This window comes from Rhodnius prolixus, unplaced genomic scaffold, assembly GCF_049639745.1.
Source record: "Rhodnius prolixus isolate KJV_2025 unplaced genomic scaffold, Rpr scaffold_7, whole genome shotgun sequence".
Taxonomy (NCBI): Eukaryota; Metazoa; Arthropoda; class Insecta; order Hemiptera; family Reduviidae; genus Rhodnius; species Rhodnius prolixus.
Window position 1 is genome coordinate 32,733,966 of NW_027411582.1, and position 16,381 is coordinate 32,750,346.

Consider the following 16,381-nt stretch of genomic DNA (forward strand, 5'->3'; position numbering starts at 1 on the left):
CTGGGATAGTTAGTGCATAGTAATAGTAATATGTTTTTGCAAACTATCTCATTGTCATTGACACACTTCCACGACAAGTTTATTTTCGTTGTAGTCTAATCTAATAGTGCATATTAGTTCATGTACTACAGTTTTTTTTTTTTAGTTTGTAGACTTATTATCCTACCATGTCGATCATTTCGAATCTTTTTTGTAACATTTAGCATTTCAAATCGAAAATAATCTATAAAAGTACCAAGATGCAGCTGTGTAAAACGCTGGTTAAACCGATTGCTGGGTGATAGTAAAAAAAGATGTAATGAAAGTATAAATATTTGAAAGGAAAATACTTAAGAGAATTTTTGGGCCGATCAAAGAAGGAGACACGAGGAGAATACACACATAATAGGGAACTCCGCGAGTTATTTAAAGAAAAACCAGTGTAAGAGTGGAACGAAATAAATAGATAAAGATGGGCTGGCCATTTAGATTAGGATGCAAGACACTGCTGCCGCAAAGGAGATCATGCAGTATAAGCCTATTGGAACGCGTTGTCAAGGAAGCAGATGGATAGACTAGGTGGACCGTGATGCCGGAAGTGCTGGAATGTATGATAGGAGAACGAAGGCGCAGGACAGGGAAGGCTGTTCTTGGTAGAGGCCAGGGCTCGGTTCGGGCTGTAGCACCTAGATAGATAGATTGTAAACATTTGCGAAAAACTAACGAATTTTTTCTTGACAGAGTCCCAGTCCCACAAGACCAAAGAATTGTGCATATTAGATTAGATTTAATACTTTCAAAACAATGTTAAGGAATATAATTTGATGAAATAGAATTCATTTAAAAATTATTTATTAAACAACTAAAAATCAACTTTCAATCCTAGTCCTTTGATCTTCCTGTTCGTATTCATATTCAATTTCAACTCGAGGCCTTCTTCTAGGTGGCATCTTCTTGGATGACACACTCGGTTTTTCGACGTCTATATCCTCTATGTCACTTTCTTCCTCCTCGGAGAGCTCAAAATCAGAAGGCATCTGTTCTTTTATACCACTTTCTCCGTCAGATTCCTAAATAACAAAAAAGAAAGAAATTCAGATAAAATTTGTAATGTTTCTTAACACTTAATGTCCCTAACAAGATGTGCATAATGATTTCTTTTGTTACATTCAACACTTTCCATCACCAAAAAATAAGTTGTAATTGGAAATATGGGCTCGAACCCTCTTACAAAAACCTCTATGGTTCCGAACGTCTAAATCTGGACATCAATGAAATACTTCCTCTTTACGAAAATAAGAAACATGAAAAAGTTACGTACTTCTTCCTCTTCACTGTCACCTTCAACATAATTATCTACTCTCTCTTGACTCATTTCCCTTTCTAATTCATTTTCTACTTCCTTTTCAATTTCCTAGAAAAAAGGAAACAGTAAGTAAAACTTTCAAAATGTACAAGTATTTGTTAAGTGGATCATTTGTAAAAATTCTCACTAGTTCTCCTTCGGATTCTTCATCTTCCATTTCATCATCCTTCTCAATTTCCTCAGCTTCTAATGCTTTGTCAAATACAGATTGTGGGAAATTGTAGATATCACCATACTGTAAATAAATGAAAAAGTAATATCAGATTATATTTCTTAAGGAAAGACCTATGAAAAATAAACTAATTAACACTTACTGTTCCTTGTTTTAATCTTTCGACCAACTGCTTCTCAATAGCCGTGTCCAACTGGGCAGCAATTAAAGCTTTCTCTTCTCTTCTTCGAGTTCTTCTTTCTATTTTACGTTGCAATGGAATAATTTTCTTCCTTTATAAAATAAAAGACAAGTTTTTCCTTAGAAAGATTTACAAATTTACTTTAAAAGAAAACTGTATGTATACTCACTGTCTTCGAAGTCTTAATTTTCTCATACGAATTATATACTGAGTTATTTTCACAAATCTTTGCTTGCATTTTGATTTTATAAATTGTGGCCAAAAAAGTAAATTTTCATTAATTTGATAGATAGCTTTTTCAAAATTTCTTGAAAGTTTTACACGTTCCCATAAATTTTTTGGAAAACACGCGCTGTAAGTTGATTATTTTTATTATTAAATAGTATTTAAAATTTTCAAATAAATATTGATGTAAGGAGGTAACAGATAAAGAGACGTTGTTGTTGGAGAATAGCAAGACTATTACCCTTAACACTTGGTATCATAAACTCTGAAGTCGTATCACAATCTAGGACTACAACAATTAATAATAGTGCTAGGCATTGAATTAAACATTAGCCCCGTAGGATGAAATTTAAAGAAAATCGATGCAAACGTTTTCCACAAAAATCGCTAACTTGCGCATAACTAATTATCCTCAAACCTAAAAACGGTAAAGCATTTTCCTAGGGAGTAGTCTCAAACATTTACAGAGGCAATGTCTTTCTTATCTGGACACCCAGACAATCCAGATTAAGGCATTGAATCAATCACTTGGGATTCCTACAGGGTATTGACTGGATCCGACCTTTTTATGGCATTGCAAGCAAAATACCTCAAGATCAGCCATCAAAGAAAGCAAATGCGAGGGAAATTCTGATCAGAGAAGGCGCAAAAATTCTTTATTAGTCATACTTCTAAGCTACGCTATTTTTCAGCGGATGATCGCAGCCCTCTTGAAAAGCCTTTGCAGGGTGGGAAAAAAATTAATCCATTGTCCTCTCAATGAGTAGCCAAATATAGGTACGAACCAACGGATTAATGTTAAGTCCTTGTAAGGATTAAGAGCTATGCAGGGAATAAAACTAATGTCTTCTTTAGGGAATCAACAGGTTCTTAACATAATTAGACTGAAGAGTTGCTCCAAATAGTTTCACAATAATCCCGCAGAGCATGAACTTTCTAGGCAAAACCCGCGGAATCCAATGTAGGTGGGTAAATAGTACACGAGTTAAAAGAAAATTGTTTTACTTATTATATAGAAGATATTCAAAATTATAATCTTATTATATTAAATAAACTTACCGTTCAGCTGTCTTGATAAATAGATATATAATTCCTTTTTCCTCTCTCACCGTGGCATATTTGCTGTTTGCAAGGGGACATGCGTTACGTGTGCACAGACCCGTCAAATTGTATTCATTTCTACAGAACTGTTGTCCTTTTGTACTGAAAAAATATAGACTCGTTGAAGAAGTGATTAAGTTCTCAGTGCTAGATAACATAGCTGATTTAATCTGTATTAGCACGCATGTTTTTTCTATCCCTAAAAGGATTTTTTTTGTCTATATCAGAGACTGATTAACAATTTTTTGTAAAGAATTTGACTTCAACTATATTTCCGTTTCACAATACTCTTGCTGAATGAAGGAGATAACCCAAATTCTCTACGCCAAACTGACAATCAACCTCTGTTGATACATGATAATCTAAAAAGTATCAGAGATACCCACAACATGCGTGCTACGAAAATCAAAATCAGCAGAAATATAGAATCCTTTGTACGAGCATAAACTATTCACTAATAAATTTATCTAAAAGATGTGTAAACTTACTTAACTTTAAACGAACAAAAACTTCTATTTATTATGCCCCAAACAACCTATAAAAAATAAAAGAAAATATGTAAAATTTCAAACTGTAGGCAACAAGTTGATTATTAAAAAACAACTTTACTTACATCGTCCTGATTCATTTTTTGTGATTTATATAACTTCTAACAATTGATGAAGTAGTAATGAATCAGAAGTAATCCATTCAAAATTCTAGTAAGTCAGGATAAAAAACATTTTATAATTAATAAGGTTATAACAACATTAAAACCACGTGAAGGGTGAAACCTGACTTGTTAGCATTCTCTGCCCATACCCGTAGTTCGAAAACTGTTAAAAATATTTGCTCGTATAATAATTTAAAACAGTAATTTAAACTAATTAAATAAATTCAAAACATTACTGTTTATTTAAATAAATGTAAAAATATCAAGAAGACATCAGCAGCAGACTGTACACCCTGTTTCGGTCCTTCATAACTTCATATTGAAGTAGCCGTAGCCACTAGCCATTGCCGACGTGGATTAGACCTGCCAACGGTTGCTGAAAGTGTTTTTATTTAGAAAACAGTTCTAATATTTTGCATGTAAAATAGAATTTTGGGTCTTAAGAATGGTCACTAAGCGCGACAAAAAAGAAGAAGAAGATGGTATGTTCTTTATTAAAGTATGATGTAAATTTAGTCAGGTTATATTAACTTGGAGTAGTTTATGCTGATAAGAATTATACAAAGAGAAGAACTTCATTTATCTTTTATCAGATTGCGAAAGAATTTTAAGATTTAAAGAAGCTGAGGGGTAAGAATGGATTATCTATTTAATAACAAATCTGATAGTAAATTCAACTTTATAGGCGGCAATCCATTTCAAAATCTGGACAAAACAAGTGTTTTACAAGATGCTAGGACATTCAATGATACTCCTGTCAACCCAAGAAAATGCACGCCAATTCTAACAAAGATACTGTTCCTTTTAAATCAGGTATGAGAACCATGTCAGTGGTATAATTTTTTATTAATTGATCCATTCTCACTTTTTTGTTTTGTTTTAATGTTTCGTACTACAGGGCGAACAACTTGGCACAACTGAGGCCACAGAAACATTCTTTGCTATGACGAAACTTTTTCAATCCAAAAATGCTGTACTTAGAAGAATGGTTTATCTTGGAATAAAAGAACTGTCAACCTTAGCCGAGGATGTGATTATAGTGACTTCAAGTTTGACAAAAGATATGACAGGAAGAGAAGATCTTTATCGTGCTGCCGCTATTCGTGCTCTGTGTAGTATTACTGATGTAATATTCATATTCAGTTTAATTGGATATATACCTCTGAATTCAATGCCTAATTAGCAAACCATTTTAATCAGTTTTTAGGTTTTTACATTATCGGTTAATATATGGTGATAATAAGTGGTATCTCACTTTGAATCGGAAACATCAATGTTTCAAATACCTTCAAACTCTCAACGAAAAACTTGACCCCACAAATTCAAATTATTATATCATATAATAATAGTTAAATAACTTTTCCTCGAAAAAAAAATTATACTCTTTTATGTTAGTAGTTTACAAAATGTAATGAAATCATTTAAGTTCCTTCAAAAACCATGGTGTATATGAATGTAATGTGTCTATCAAGCTAATTAAAACCTTTTAAGTTGATTACGAACAAATGTTTTAATAAAAAAAAATCAATTTGTTAACTAAGTGAATCTCTCTGGTTGCTCGATTTTGGCCAAAACCTTAATTACATGATTTCTTGATAGCACTTAAAGGAAATATCAAATTTAAAGTATCTACTATTTTCAGGTTTTGTTTTATTTACCGACTGTCTGGCGATTTTTTATGTAAACCTATTTTCATGTATAGATCTTGCAATGCTTCGTTTAATGAGAGTAAACTTTAGCTTCCAATAAAAATAATAAGTATATATCTTATAATATTTCTTATTCGCGAATCACCAGGTTTGCTTATTAGGCGAACGAAATGTTCACTGTTAGAATTTTTATTTATACAGCCCTATAACGTTTTAATTGAATCTGTTTTCAGGCGTCCATGTTACACACCATAGAAAGATACATGAAACAAGCTATTGTTGATAAGAATGCTTCAGTGGCGAGTGCAGCTTTGGTCAGTAGTTTGCATCTGAGCAAAACCGCTGGAGATGTCAAACGATGGGTGAATGAGGCACAAGAAGCCATCAATTCTGATAGGTATGTATTGCAAAAAATAAATCTTGTGTGAACATTTCCACAATTTCCCACTGACTAAAATCTCTGTTTTATTCCAACTTCTACTTTTTACTAAAGTATAATAGTTTACAGTAATAAATGTGATTTGATTCCACCATAGATTTAGAATGGGACTCTTGAGGGATACGGCTTATCCCGTAACTCCTATAACCCATTTGTATAGGAATATCTGTCAAAATAAAAGCGATAGTTCTTTAACCAAATGGAAAGGTAGCCAAAATGAAATTGATCAAGGGATTCTCAATTCCAGTAAATTGATTTTTTTCATGTGAGCAGTAATACCGCAAAATGCAGTGAAATTAAAGAGGCACATACTCCTCCAGTTCTCTAAACGGCGATGTTTTTGAGAATTTACTTTGAAATCAAAATTCAAATACAAGTTAGAGCCTTTTATATGACGGTTCAATGATTAAGTTTAAAGAGACATTAAGAATGTTTTTCGCAAAATTCATGAAAAACTAGAAAACCTTTCATAAATTCACGCTGCATATCACATCAATTTTTCAGTGCCTGAATTTCATCTACATTTATTTGTTATTAGTATTACATTAACACAGACTTTATACTAAAATAGCATTTTAAAGGGAAGGTAATCCTAGAACTGCCCTGAAATGAACTTATCTGGGAATATGTTTCAAATAAAAGGTACAGATCTATATGTGTGTTGAATTCGTCAGCTTAAAGAATGTAGTTGTGCCGTTTTCGAAAGAACGATTCAGTAAAATAAAAATTTTTATGGAGAGATTTTTTCTAAAATCTTATTGAAATATCATATTTAAATGATCTGCGATTTTGAATCGTGTGTGTTTTTGTGATTTTGATTTGAATTAGATTAATTAAGCAATAAATATATTAAGCAATTTATAGAAACCTCTTTTTCGTCTTCTCGGGCCTTCAAAAGAATATTTCAATTGAAAACTTGAAGTCTAAATTGTGCGATATTGCATTTTCTTTCTTTTTTTTTTTTTTTCTTTGGGTTATTGAAGTTAATTAACTTCTTTTTTTTCAATTTTGGTAACATTTTTTATTTTTTACAGTATTATGGTGCAGTATCACGCTCTAGGCTTACTATATCATATTAGAAAAACTGATAGATTAGCTGTTACAAAATTAGTAGCTAAGCTTACACGAATGTCATTGAAGTCTCCGTTTGCCGTATGCATGTTGGTACGTATATAAATTATTATAATATATTATATTAATATATATAACAATAGTATATTATATATTAAATTAAATTATTATTATGTGTTTATTCAAAGTTTAGGAAGTGTAAAATGATAAGTAGTGATGGATTTCTACGATTTGCTGTCCTTAAATAGTTCATCTTTTTTGTTTTTTTACACAAAAAATCACTCGTTTCTCTTTTTGTATTTTAAGTTTTGTTTTGATAAATTGTATTCATAATTTTTTATGTTTTATCAAATGCTTGCCACCGAAAATGCTTTCTAACGTATATAAGACTTGATGACAATAACAAACACTAATCATTCGTACATTCCATGAAACAGATACGAATAGCTTGTAAACAGCTGGAAAGAGAAGGAGGAGATTATGCAGATTCTGCACTGTTCGATTTTGTTGAATCTTGTTTACGCCACAAGAGTGAAACAGTTATTTATGAAGCTGCCGCAGCTATGGTAAATCTACGCAACACAACTGCTCGTCAAGTGTCACCAGCTGTCAGCGTTTTGCAATTATTTTGTTCTTCATCAAAACCTGCCCTTAGATTTGCTGCCGTTAGAACGCTTAACAAGGTATTCTTGTTCTTCTAAATAATAATTTCAATTTTTGCTCTTAGTTTTATAGTATTATTTAAATAAAGTGGTGGCAAAAGATGCATCGACAGCGTGAAAATTTTTCAATATTTTCTAAATGAGTATTGTGTTGTTTTTAATGGTTTGTTGTCTTCACTGAAATCTCCAAAATCGCCGAAAGCTTTTAACTTTTTACCTATAAGGATCATTGAGATTTAGTAGGAAGTTATCAGCAAAAATCATTCAGAATTACTTTTTTTAAGAATTTTTTTTTTAATTTGTAAGGTTTACACATGCATTTTTTTTTACAAATGTAGATCTGTCATATTTACTTGAATCGCAAATGATAAAGTATTTGATTACTTCATACATAACTGACAAAACTTGCCATGAGGAAATTGAAAAGTTGTTCCGTTATTTTATAAAAAAACTGTTTAGACTGCCAGTGTTTGTACCGTCCGTATTTATATATAGGAAGGTTAATTACATGCTAATTTTTACACACACTCTCAAGTTACACCTAGACTATGTGCTAAAAGTATTTGATATGCCCAGCTGGAGATTACCTCTGATTGTAGCGAGAGAGACTGTTACTAAAAATATATTCTGGTCTAGTGACATGAACAACCTGTTGACTAAGTACGGAATAGGTGTGATAACTGCAAATAATGTAAGTAATTGGGACCGATGTTTTCGGCTACTGAGTGACAGTGTGCGAACTGAATTTAAAAATCAATTTAATGAGAAGGTAAATGATTATGATCAGTACCCCATTTATAGGGAATTAAAATGTGACCTAGGTTCTAATCATTATTTGCAGTTTAACGTCCCATTGGACCAAGCGAGATGGATAATGAGGGCTAGGGCGGGCATGTTAAATTAAGGCCATCAGTCTGCATTTTTTGATGACAGTCCGTTATATTGCGAACTATGCGGGTGCTACTTTTCGGACCAAACTTATCATTATCTGGCAGTTTGTACCCGTTTTAGTGAATTGAGGCTGAAATGGTTTGGTAGTCAGCGTGTATCGGGGCATACTATGATGGAGTTATTAAATGGCAGACATTGGCCTTCTCTAGCTAATTTTTGTAAAGCCGCATATGCGTACTCACAAGTCTGCTAGTGGTAATTGATTATATATTTTGCTAATTATGTTTTTACTTATTTTAATCTGTTATTTGTAATTTGAAAAGTTTAATTTTGTCGGAATTGAAGAATATGATATTTTGTTAAATTTTACGTTACATTTTATCCATTTAAGTTGAATTATTAGTTTACTTTTCTTATATATTATTAATTTATTATACGATTCTACCAACGGTCAGAGACCATGGTATTGTCTTTATGTAAAAAAAAAAAAAATTTAATTTGGTAATTTTCTGGTTCCTTTGTTTTCTTTTTTGCATCTTAAGTGTTATTTATTTTATGATTACCATGTATTAATTGTTCTATCAGTGTAGTAATAAAGACGTTCAATCAATCAAAATAACTGACAAAACTTGAGAAAAAAAAATGCCGGAATTTGTGCGATCAGCTCTTCCCTGTTGTGATCATACTGAGAGTGATTTCTATTTTTAATTTTGCGGCCAGACGTTCACTCAGTGATTGATAGGGGCGGTTCTGAGAGTTAGATAGGTTACTAAATGCTTATTAAAAGTTCTTATTCTGAAAAAATGTATTACTTGTAAACTATAAAATGTAATTACTGTAGGAGAAAAATGCGAGAGTGCATCATACCAGTATGTTATACTTCTAGGTTGCAATGACTCATCCACCAGTTGTTACTTCATGCAATCTTGATCTAGAAAATTTGATAACCGATTCTAATCGATCGATTGCTACTTTGGCGATAACAACCCTGTTGAAAACTGGTGCCGAATCTGCCGTGGATAGACTTATGAAACAAATCGCTTCATTTGTATCTGAAATAAGTGATGAATTCAAAATAGTGGTGGTTCAGGTAAGAAATGGAGTTGTTACTATTGTTAATATTGCTTTCAATCTTTTTGTATTGGATTGTAGGACTATTTTATTTATTTATTTTTTATATATCTTTTTTCAGGCAATTCGAGCACTATGTCGAAAATTTCCCCGAAAACATGGAACTCTAATGACATTCTTATCGGCTATGTTACGCGATGAAGGTGGTCTAGAATATAAAGCTTCCATTGCTGATACCATTATAACAATTATAGAAGATAATCCTGATGCTAAAGAAATTGGTTTAGCACATCTTTGTGAATTTATAGAAGATTGTGAACATACAAGTCTTGCGGTCAGGATATTACATTTGCTTGGCAAAGAAGGTCCAAAAACCGTACAACCCTCAAGGTTAGTTACAGATTTTTTTTTAAATCAGTTTTAAGAATTATGATGATGTGGATAGAAATCGGATCTCCTGCCTCATCTATTCCATTAGACTCACGACACTGGAAAAAGGTTCCTATAACCATTTCATACACAATAGAATGTGCAGATTATATCATTTTCAAGATTTTTTTTTTAAATTCCGATACCAGTGGTCAGGAAGGGTACCAAAGCCATAAGAGTGTCGTGAGTCTAATGGAATAGATGAGGCAGGAGATCCGATTTCTATCCACATCATCATAATTCTTAAGTGGACGAGCGTTTGGAAGGAATGCTGTAGCAAAATTGAACTTTTTCGCGTATGAAATATAGGTGTGAAAAGTTTCCTACCATTTACATTGCTAGCCAACACTTTTTTTCGTCGTGGTATCAAACCCCAAAGTAACATCGTAAATATAGGTTATCTATCATATACTCTTCCTTCTTGGTGTTGGTGGTATAATTCAAAGTCGTTCTGCCTGGAATAAGGGCCTAGAAAAGTTGCAAAGCTGTTTCTACAAGACACTTTGGGGGAGACAAACCACACTTTGTGCATCTAACTTTTTAATCTTTGTAGCTCTAGTAATGCCTGAAGTAAAAGGTAGGTTGATTAACTAACTAACATGTGGTCGCTATAGTTCAGGATTACCAAACATTTGTTATATTGGATGTGAATGTGGAATAAGACTATAGCGGGTATGTACATTCCTTGTCTTACGTATTATATTTTCTTTATTTTCCAGGTATATTCGATTTATATACAACAGGGTAATTTTAGAGAATGCTGTTGTTAGAGCTGCAGCAGTATCTGCTTTGGCACAATTTGGAGCTCAATGCCCGGATCTTCTTGCAAATATATTGGTAAGTACAGAGGTGTAGCCAAATGAACTCTCCGAATTTGTATTTGATTTTAAGTCGGAAGGGTTTGTTAATAAGTTATCCAACGCGACTGGAATACAGAATTACAATTACATTATTGTTAGCTATTTATATTTTCTTTATTTATTCTTGACATTCTTGATTTCTACAAATATAAAAGGGGATTTGGAGTCGCACGCACTGCATAATTTTCTGTTTATTTGTTATTAATAGATTAAAGCTAACGTCCACGAGGATCTATCACGAACTACGAAAGAACTAAAGCTGCTATCGTAGAAATCGTAACTATTCCATCTGACATGACCGGAACAATGATGGAAAATTTTTGACATTTCTCGAACCGTAGTCATTACTTAAACACCCTACTGATTTTTAAAACTATGCCCACCAAACCTGCATAATATAGACTTTTAGAATTACAATTTTTTTTTTTTTACGTATTTACTTACATAATTGGAGAGTTCATTTGTCACAATTATTAGTATAAACCATCTTTCTCTTTATTATACTCAAACATATCCCTGACTTCTCGTCACTTTCTTTTAATGCTATTATTTCTGAGGAAGTAATCAGGATTTTACATTTCTCCTATAGGTACTTCTAGCAAGATGTCAAATGGATACAGACGATGAAGTTAGAGACAGAGCTACTTATTACTATTGTATACTTAGTTTACAGGAGAAGGTCTTAATTAAAAATTATATCATTGAACCGTTACAGGTAAGAGCGTTATAAAGTCAAGAATTCCTGTTTAATGTTCTTTTACTGGGTAATTAATGTGTATCAAAATCTTAGTAACGAATAGCTTATTACTTGTTCATATCCCTACTGATAGAAATGTATTGCGATCGTGTCTTTCCATATTGAATTTGTGTTTTGAGGTATAGTGAGCTCAAAAAAGTGGTCAATTCGTAGTACACATTAGTTCCAGGATTTGGAAGGTAATTTAGAAAATCAAGATCGCGGCCTCAACAATCTCACGTCTCAAATGTTTTAAGTGAAGGAGAAGAAGCTGATCTTCGGACAAGTTTTAGAAAACTTGCTGGCAAGATACTATAATTAGGCGCTTTCATGGAATGTATGTAATAATAGCAGAACGTCTTAAATTATCTAAGACTCTTCATTTTGTAAAAATTGCAGAGTATGAAAACCAAAATTTGGCCCAATGAAGCTTAAGTCACAAATGAGGATATTGTTTTTTGAAAGTTCATATCTCATTGAAAGTTTATTTTAGAAATAAATTTTTAATTTAGGTATGCCCAGTGAGTCTTGAAAAAGCGTTAGTTCAACACTTAGCTGAGAAACAGTATGAAGCTTTTGATTTAACGTCTGTACCTTTTGCACCTATAGTAACACCAATAGAAGAATCCCAAGGAAATACAATAGCGGAAGGTTCTATATTATCAGGTTTGTCTGGAACTTCATTTATACATTTATGTTATGTATAGTAATTCGTCTAAGTCATCGTATTTTGGCCCTTATTAAACAGATGTAAGCAATGTAGCTACTTCTACTACTGGCCGACCTGTACTAAAAGCTGTTAACAACCATGCTGAACGACTTAGTCTAGTTCCACAACTTGCTGGTCTACCTGGACCGCTTTTCCACGCCTCAGAACCAGTTGAACTTACCGAATCTGAAACAGAATATGTAGTAAATTGTATCAAATTTACATTTCCCCATCACCTAGTGTTGCAGGTAAGAATTGATCATATAGTAGTTTATGATTTTCAGTTTTTTTTTTAATTTACGTTACAATTTTTTTTTTTATTTTCTTCTTTTTCAGTTTGACATTAAAAACACACTTAGCGATCAATTATTGGAAAATGTACGAGTGCAAATCGAACCAAGTGAAGGCTGGAGAATTGTGAAGGAAGTTCCTTGCCCTCGTTTGCCATATAGTGAGACGCACAGCGCTTATGTTATCCTCCAGTATCCGGAAGTGTTACAATTAACTGTCAGTAAGTAGTTTTGACAGTTACAGTTAGAGATTCATCTTCATAAGATTTCAGAATTTCTTAAGGAAACCATATGCTTTCAAGTTACTCTTCCAACAGAAATATTGCTTGAGAGATTAACAAGATTACAGCTAAATTGTAGTACTCGTAAATACAGATTACAAAATAGGTTGTAAAAAATAAATATATATATATATACTTTTTTATTTTTACTTACCTTCGAAAGAAAAGGTATTGCAATTTTGAATTTTCACAGACAATATCTCCGGTAAAAATGGTTTTCACAAATTGACGTGATCATTCCTGATTTTTTTTTTTTTTTTTTTTTAATTAAAACAGGAAACAATGTCATACTTAATGTTATTTAATGCAAAATTTTCAGCCAATTTTGGTGCCACTTTAAGGTTTATCGTCAAAGATTGTGATCCGGCTACCGGTATACCTGATTCTGATGAAGGTTATGATGATGATTACATGGTAAGTACTTTTTTGGAATTAATTTGACCTAGTTATTTGTATTAGTAGCTTCCTAAGGAATTCATTTTGCTATTTCTTGTTTCAAATCGTTTGTTTATTATAAAGTTATGTCATATGGCTTTCAATCTTATAAAAATATATACACTCATTTTCTCCATCTTACCCAGCCTACCAGTTGCTGTTATTTCACCACACGTTTCTTGCTAGTCTTAGTCTTCTAAACATCTGGCTGTTTCCACGTCTCTAGGTAATCTTTTTGAATCCATCGACTTCTCACGGTCTAAATATGTTTAATGGTTGACTTCAACACTCTTTCCACTTCCTTTCTCTACTTTACTTCGTTTTTAATATTTTTTTCGTATTGAGCAACCTGCTGAACACCACTGCTAAAGGTTCAACTCACTGCTAAGAATTTCTCGCTCTGTTTTTCGTTCTAATTCCTTTAGTAATAAAGTGTGCGATCAAAATAAATTTGTGTCGCCCCCGTAATGGTGCAGATAAAATCACTCATCGTACAATTACCAGCTGGTAATAAAATAGTTCAATGCACCTAGGCTCACTACGAAGTTCTAGAAGTAGCGGGGTACTGGTAGTCCGGGATTAATACTTTTTGAGCTAAAGCACTCCTTCTTTTCAATGCTACCCTTAATTAAAGGACATAGGTAGAAATTTCATATTCCTCTCCAACTCTTGAAAAATACCCATGCTCTCCAAGCTGGCGCCAGGATAAAAGGGGTCGTTTTTCAGTGATAAATAAATCTTTCACATGTTCTAATTCCTTATTAGTTTTAGAAGCTCTCTTATCATGGTAAGTTCTTGGATAACCATTCTTTGTTCTTCTTAATTCCTCCTCAAACCTTTTATTTTGCAAAGAGAAAAAAATTGGCAAATTTTCCGGGTCAACTGCGTAAAAAGAGTCCTGGGCAAAGTGCTGCATTGCAATCAACTTTAAAAAATCGCCCAGAATAATATGTGCATTTGTGAAATAAAAAGCGCAGTCTTTAACTGCTGGCCGGAAGCTTGCCATGTTTATTTTTTTGTTACATATATTATTAAAATTACAAAAAAAAAAGGATCTATTAACCTCATATAATTTCTATTTCTTAGCTTGAAGATGTTGAAGTAAGCATTAGTGATCAAATGGAAAAAGTCAACATGGATAAGGATATGTTTGAACGAGCCTGGGAATCCTCAGAATCGTCATATTCAGAAAGTGAAGACATTTATAATCTGCCTGGAATGTCTAGCTTAGATCAAGCTGTGACTAAGGTTGTAAAATTTTTAGGCTTAGAGCCAGTAAGCCTGGGCAAAGTCCAGGAACGAACTTCATTCACTCTTTCCTTACCTGGTAGGGTTCGTTCTTAGTTTTTTTTTTTTTGTATATATAAGTATTTATTAAATTCATTGATGAAATTTATTCATTCATTTTTGTTTGCCTGTTTTTCAGGTATTTTCAGAGGTGGTACTGAATTCTTAATAAGAGCCAAACTTGCAATGGGAGCCAATGGTGTTTCAATGCAATTCACGGCTAGATCCTCTAGCCCGGAAGTAGCTGAACTTATATGTGCTGCTGTTGGTTAATGTTTTTATGTATATAGATTATATAAATTAGATTATATTAAATTATTTTTTATTTTTATTATTTTCAGTTACATCAACCATAGATTTAAATATAAATGTTACATATTATATGATTTCTTATACAATTTTTTTTTTCATTAGCATTTAACAAAAGAAAATACATGAAATAATTTGATTATTTTTTTGTTGTAATAACATTTCAGCCTATTAATTATTAATATGCGAAACAATACACAAAAGAATCGTTTCAATACTTCTTTTTTTTTTGAAGATATAATTCGTTTACAAATACCTAGATTGTCCATTAGTTTTTCATAAGTTTTCATTTTGAAAAATCGGAGTATAAATAGTGTTAGAAAATTGTTGTACCTTATTTGAACAAAAATCTCAAAAAATAGAAAATACAAAGCACAGGGAACTCAAACTTTATACTTCGTTTGGGTTCCTTTTTGGGCAGAGTAGCTAATATACAGAGGGATTTTCTTTTTTTAAATTTTTGAGAGAGAAATTCTAGTAAACGGTTTCACGATTTTCTTACAATTTTGTATACGCATATTACTCTGAAGTACTCTTTGAGTGTAAGACACGAACATACCACAAAACGGGGTTAAAATTATTGCTAAAATACCAAATTTTAGGAAAAACTCTTCACAAAAAAAGTATTACTTAATTCAGTACTTTTTCATGTGTTTTAGTTGTTCAAATAAAACCTAAGAATTTCTTTACAATTCATGATGCTTAACATTCACTTCAATCTAAAACTTTAATTTTAATAATTTTTCTAGAAATGTTTATCTAATGACAGTTCTGGGGGCTCCTGCAAGTTTAATTTCAGTGTATTGTATGGGTTTTCGTAGAAGTCAAATTCTCTACCCCAAACTACCAACTTCTGATGATGGGTGAAAATCTGTAACTGGTCAGAAATATAAAAAGCATGCGTGTACGACGGATAACGTCAGCGATAGTATGAGTGTTTGATTCTCAACGAATATAACGGTTTATAAATTTTTAAAATATATATTTATATTTACTATGCTCTACTTACTACAGTGCTACCAAAACGTTAAGACCTACAAAAATTCTTCTTATTTGAAATATCTAAATTGTTTATCCTCCATGATTATTCAATATTTCTTTTAAACTGACGCCAACCAAATTTATGTTGAGCCATAAAAAATGCGGGTTTACAAAAACTCGGAAAGTAGGCGTTAACAATGAAATGTATTCTGAAATTTACACGTTCGAAAAAAAATTAAGAACAATAATTGAAGTAAAGTTTATTATTATTATTACTACTACTAGATATTTTCTTAAATTGGCAAATAGCCATGTAATATTAATTCACAAATAGAAGGTAGTTTAAAATTTAGTGAATGATGAAAATGATGTTAATTAAAAGAATAGGTTTTAAAAGAAACCATTTTGTACAATTGGTTTTGTTCCAATAGGTAAAACCTAACTTAGGTGGTACTTATTTTAATTTTCCTACTTTCTCTTCCTCCTCGTAAAAGGAAACAAAAACTTTTTTAAGGGTCTTTATCAAGCAAAAGTCTTTTTTACAAATTTATCCGTGCTGTCGGTCTGCGATATGAATCTACCAATTCAATGTCAGAAAATAACTA

General features: G+C 32.2%; 2 protein-coding genes across 2 annotated transcripts; one reads left to right on the forward strand and one right to left on the reverse strand.

Annotated features, from left to right (window-relative positions):
* Positions 1-814: 814 nt before the first annotated feature.
* Rbm13 (RNA-binding motif protein 13) lies at positions 815-3,777 on the reverse strand. The gene is made up of 8 exons (XM_074115020.1): positions 3,638-3,777; positions 3,513-3,559; positions 2,983-3,126; positions 1,868-2,050; positions 1,660-1,789; positions 1,473-1,580; positions 1,301-1,393; positions 815-1,049 (listed from the first exon to the last, which is right to left on the reverse strand). Exons 1-8 carry the CDS (start codon positions 3,650-3,652, stop codon positions 849-851), a joined length of 921 nt encoding a protein of 306 aa, XP_073971121.1. The 5' UTR covers positions 3,653-3,777; the 3' UTR covers positions 815-848.
* A 196-nt stretch (positions 3,778-3,973) lies between these two features.
* On the forward strand, positions 3,974-14,939 carry gammaCOP (coat protein (coatomer) gamma). Its single transcript, XM_074115008.1, has 16 exons — positions 3,974-4,158; positions 4,362-4,489; positions 4,575-4,802; positions 5,559-5,722; positions 6,799-6,928; positions 7,273-7,518; positions 9,275-9,478; positions 9,581-9,849; positions 10,608-10,725; positions 11,338-11,463; positions 11,997-12,150; positions 12,233-12,441; positions 12,530-12,704; positions 13,084-13,178; positions 14,286-14,526; positions 14,626-14,939. Exons 1-16 carry the CDS (start codon positions 4,122-4,124, stop codon positions 14,757-14,759), a joined length of 2,658 nt encoding a protein of 885 aa, XP_073971109.1. The 5' UTR covers positions 3,974-4,121; the 3' UTR covers positions 14,760-14,939.
* The last annotated feature ends 1,442 nt before the right edge of the window (positions 14,940-16,381 follow it).

Excerpts from the sequence above, each read along its gene's own strand:
- Rbm13 (XM_074115020.1), bottom strand. Across the intron at positions 3,127-3,512 it reads TTTTGTTCGTTTAAAGTTAA|TACAAAAGGACAACAGTTCT; the intron begins GTAAGTTTACAC and ends ATATTTTTTCAG. Across the intron at positions 1,581-1,659 it reads AAAGATTAAAACAAGGAACA|TATGGTGATATCTACAATTT; the intron begins GTAAGTGTTAAT and ends ATTTATTTACAG.
- gammaCOP (XM_074115008.1), top strand. The coding sequence starts at position 4,122 with ATGGTCACTAAGCGCGACAAAAAAGAAGAAGAAGATG. Across the intron at positions 12,442-12,529 it reads CCCATCACCTAGTGTTGCAG|TTTGACATTAAAAACACACT; the intron begins GTAAGAATTGAT and ends CTTCTTTTTCAG. Across the intron at positions 12,705-13,083 it reads AGTGTTACAATTAACTGTCA|CCAATTTTGGTGCCACTTTA; the intron begins GTAAGTAGTTTT and ends CAAAATTTTCAG.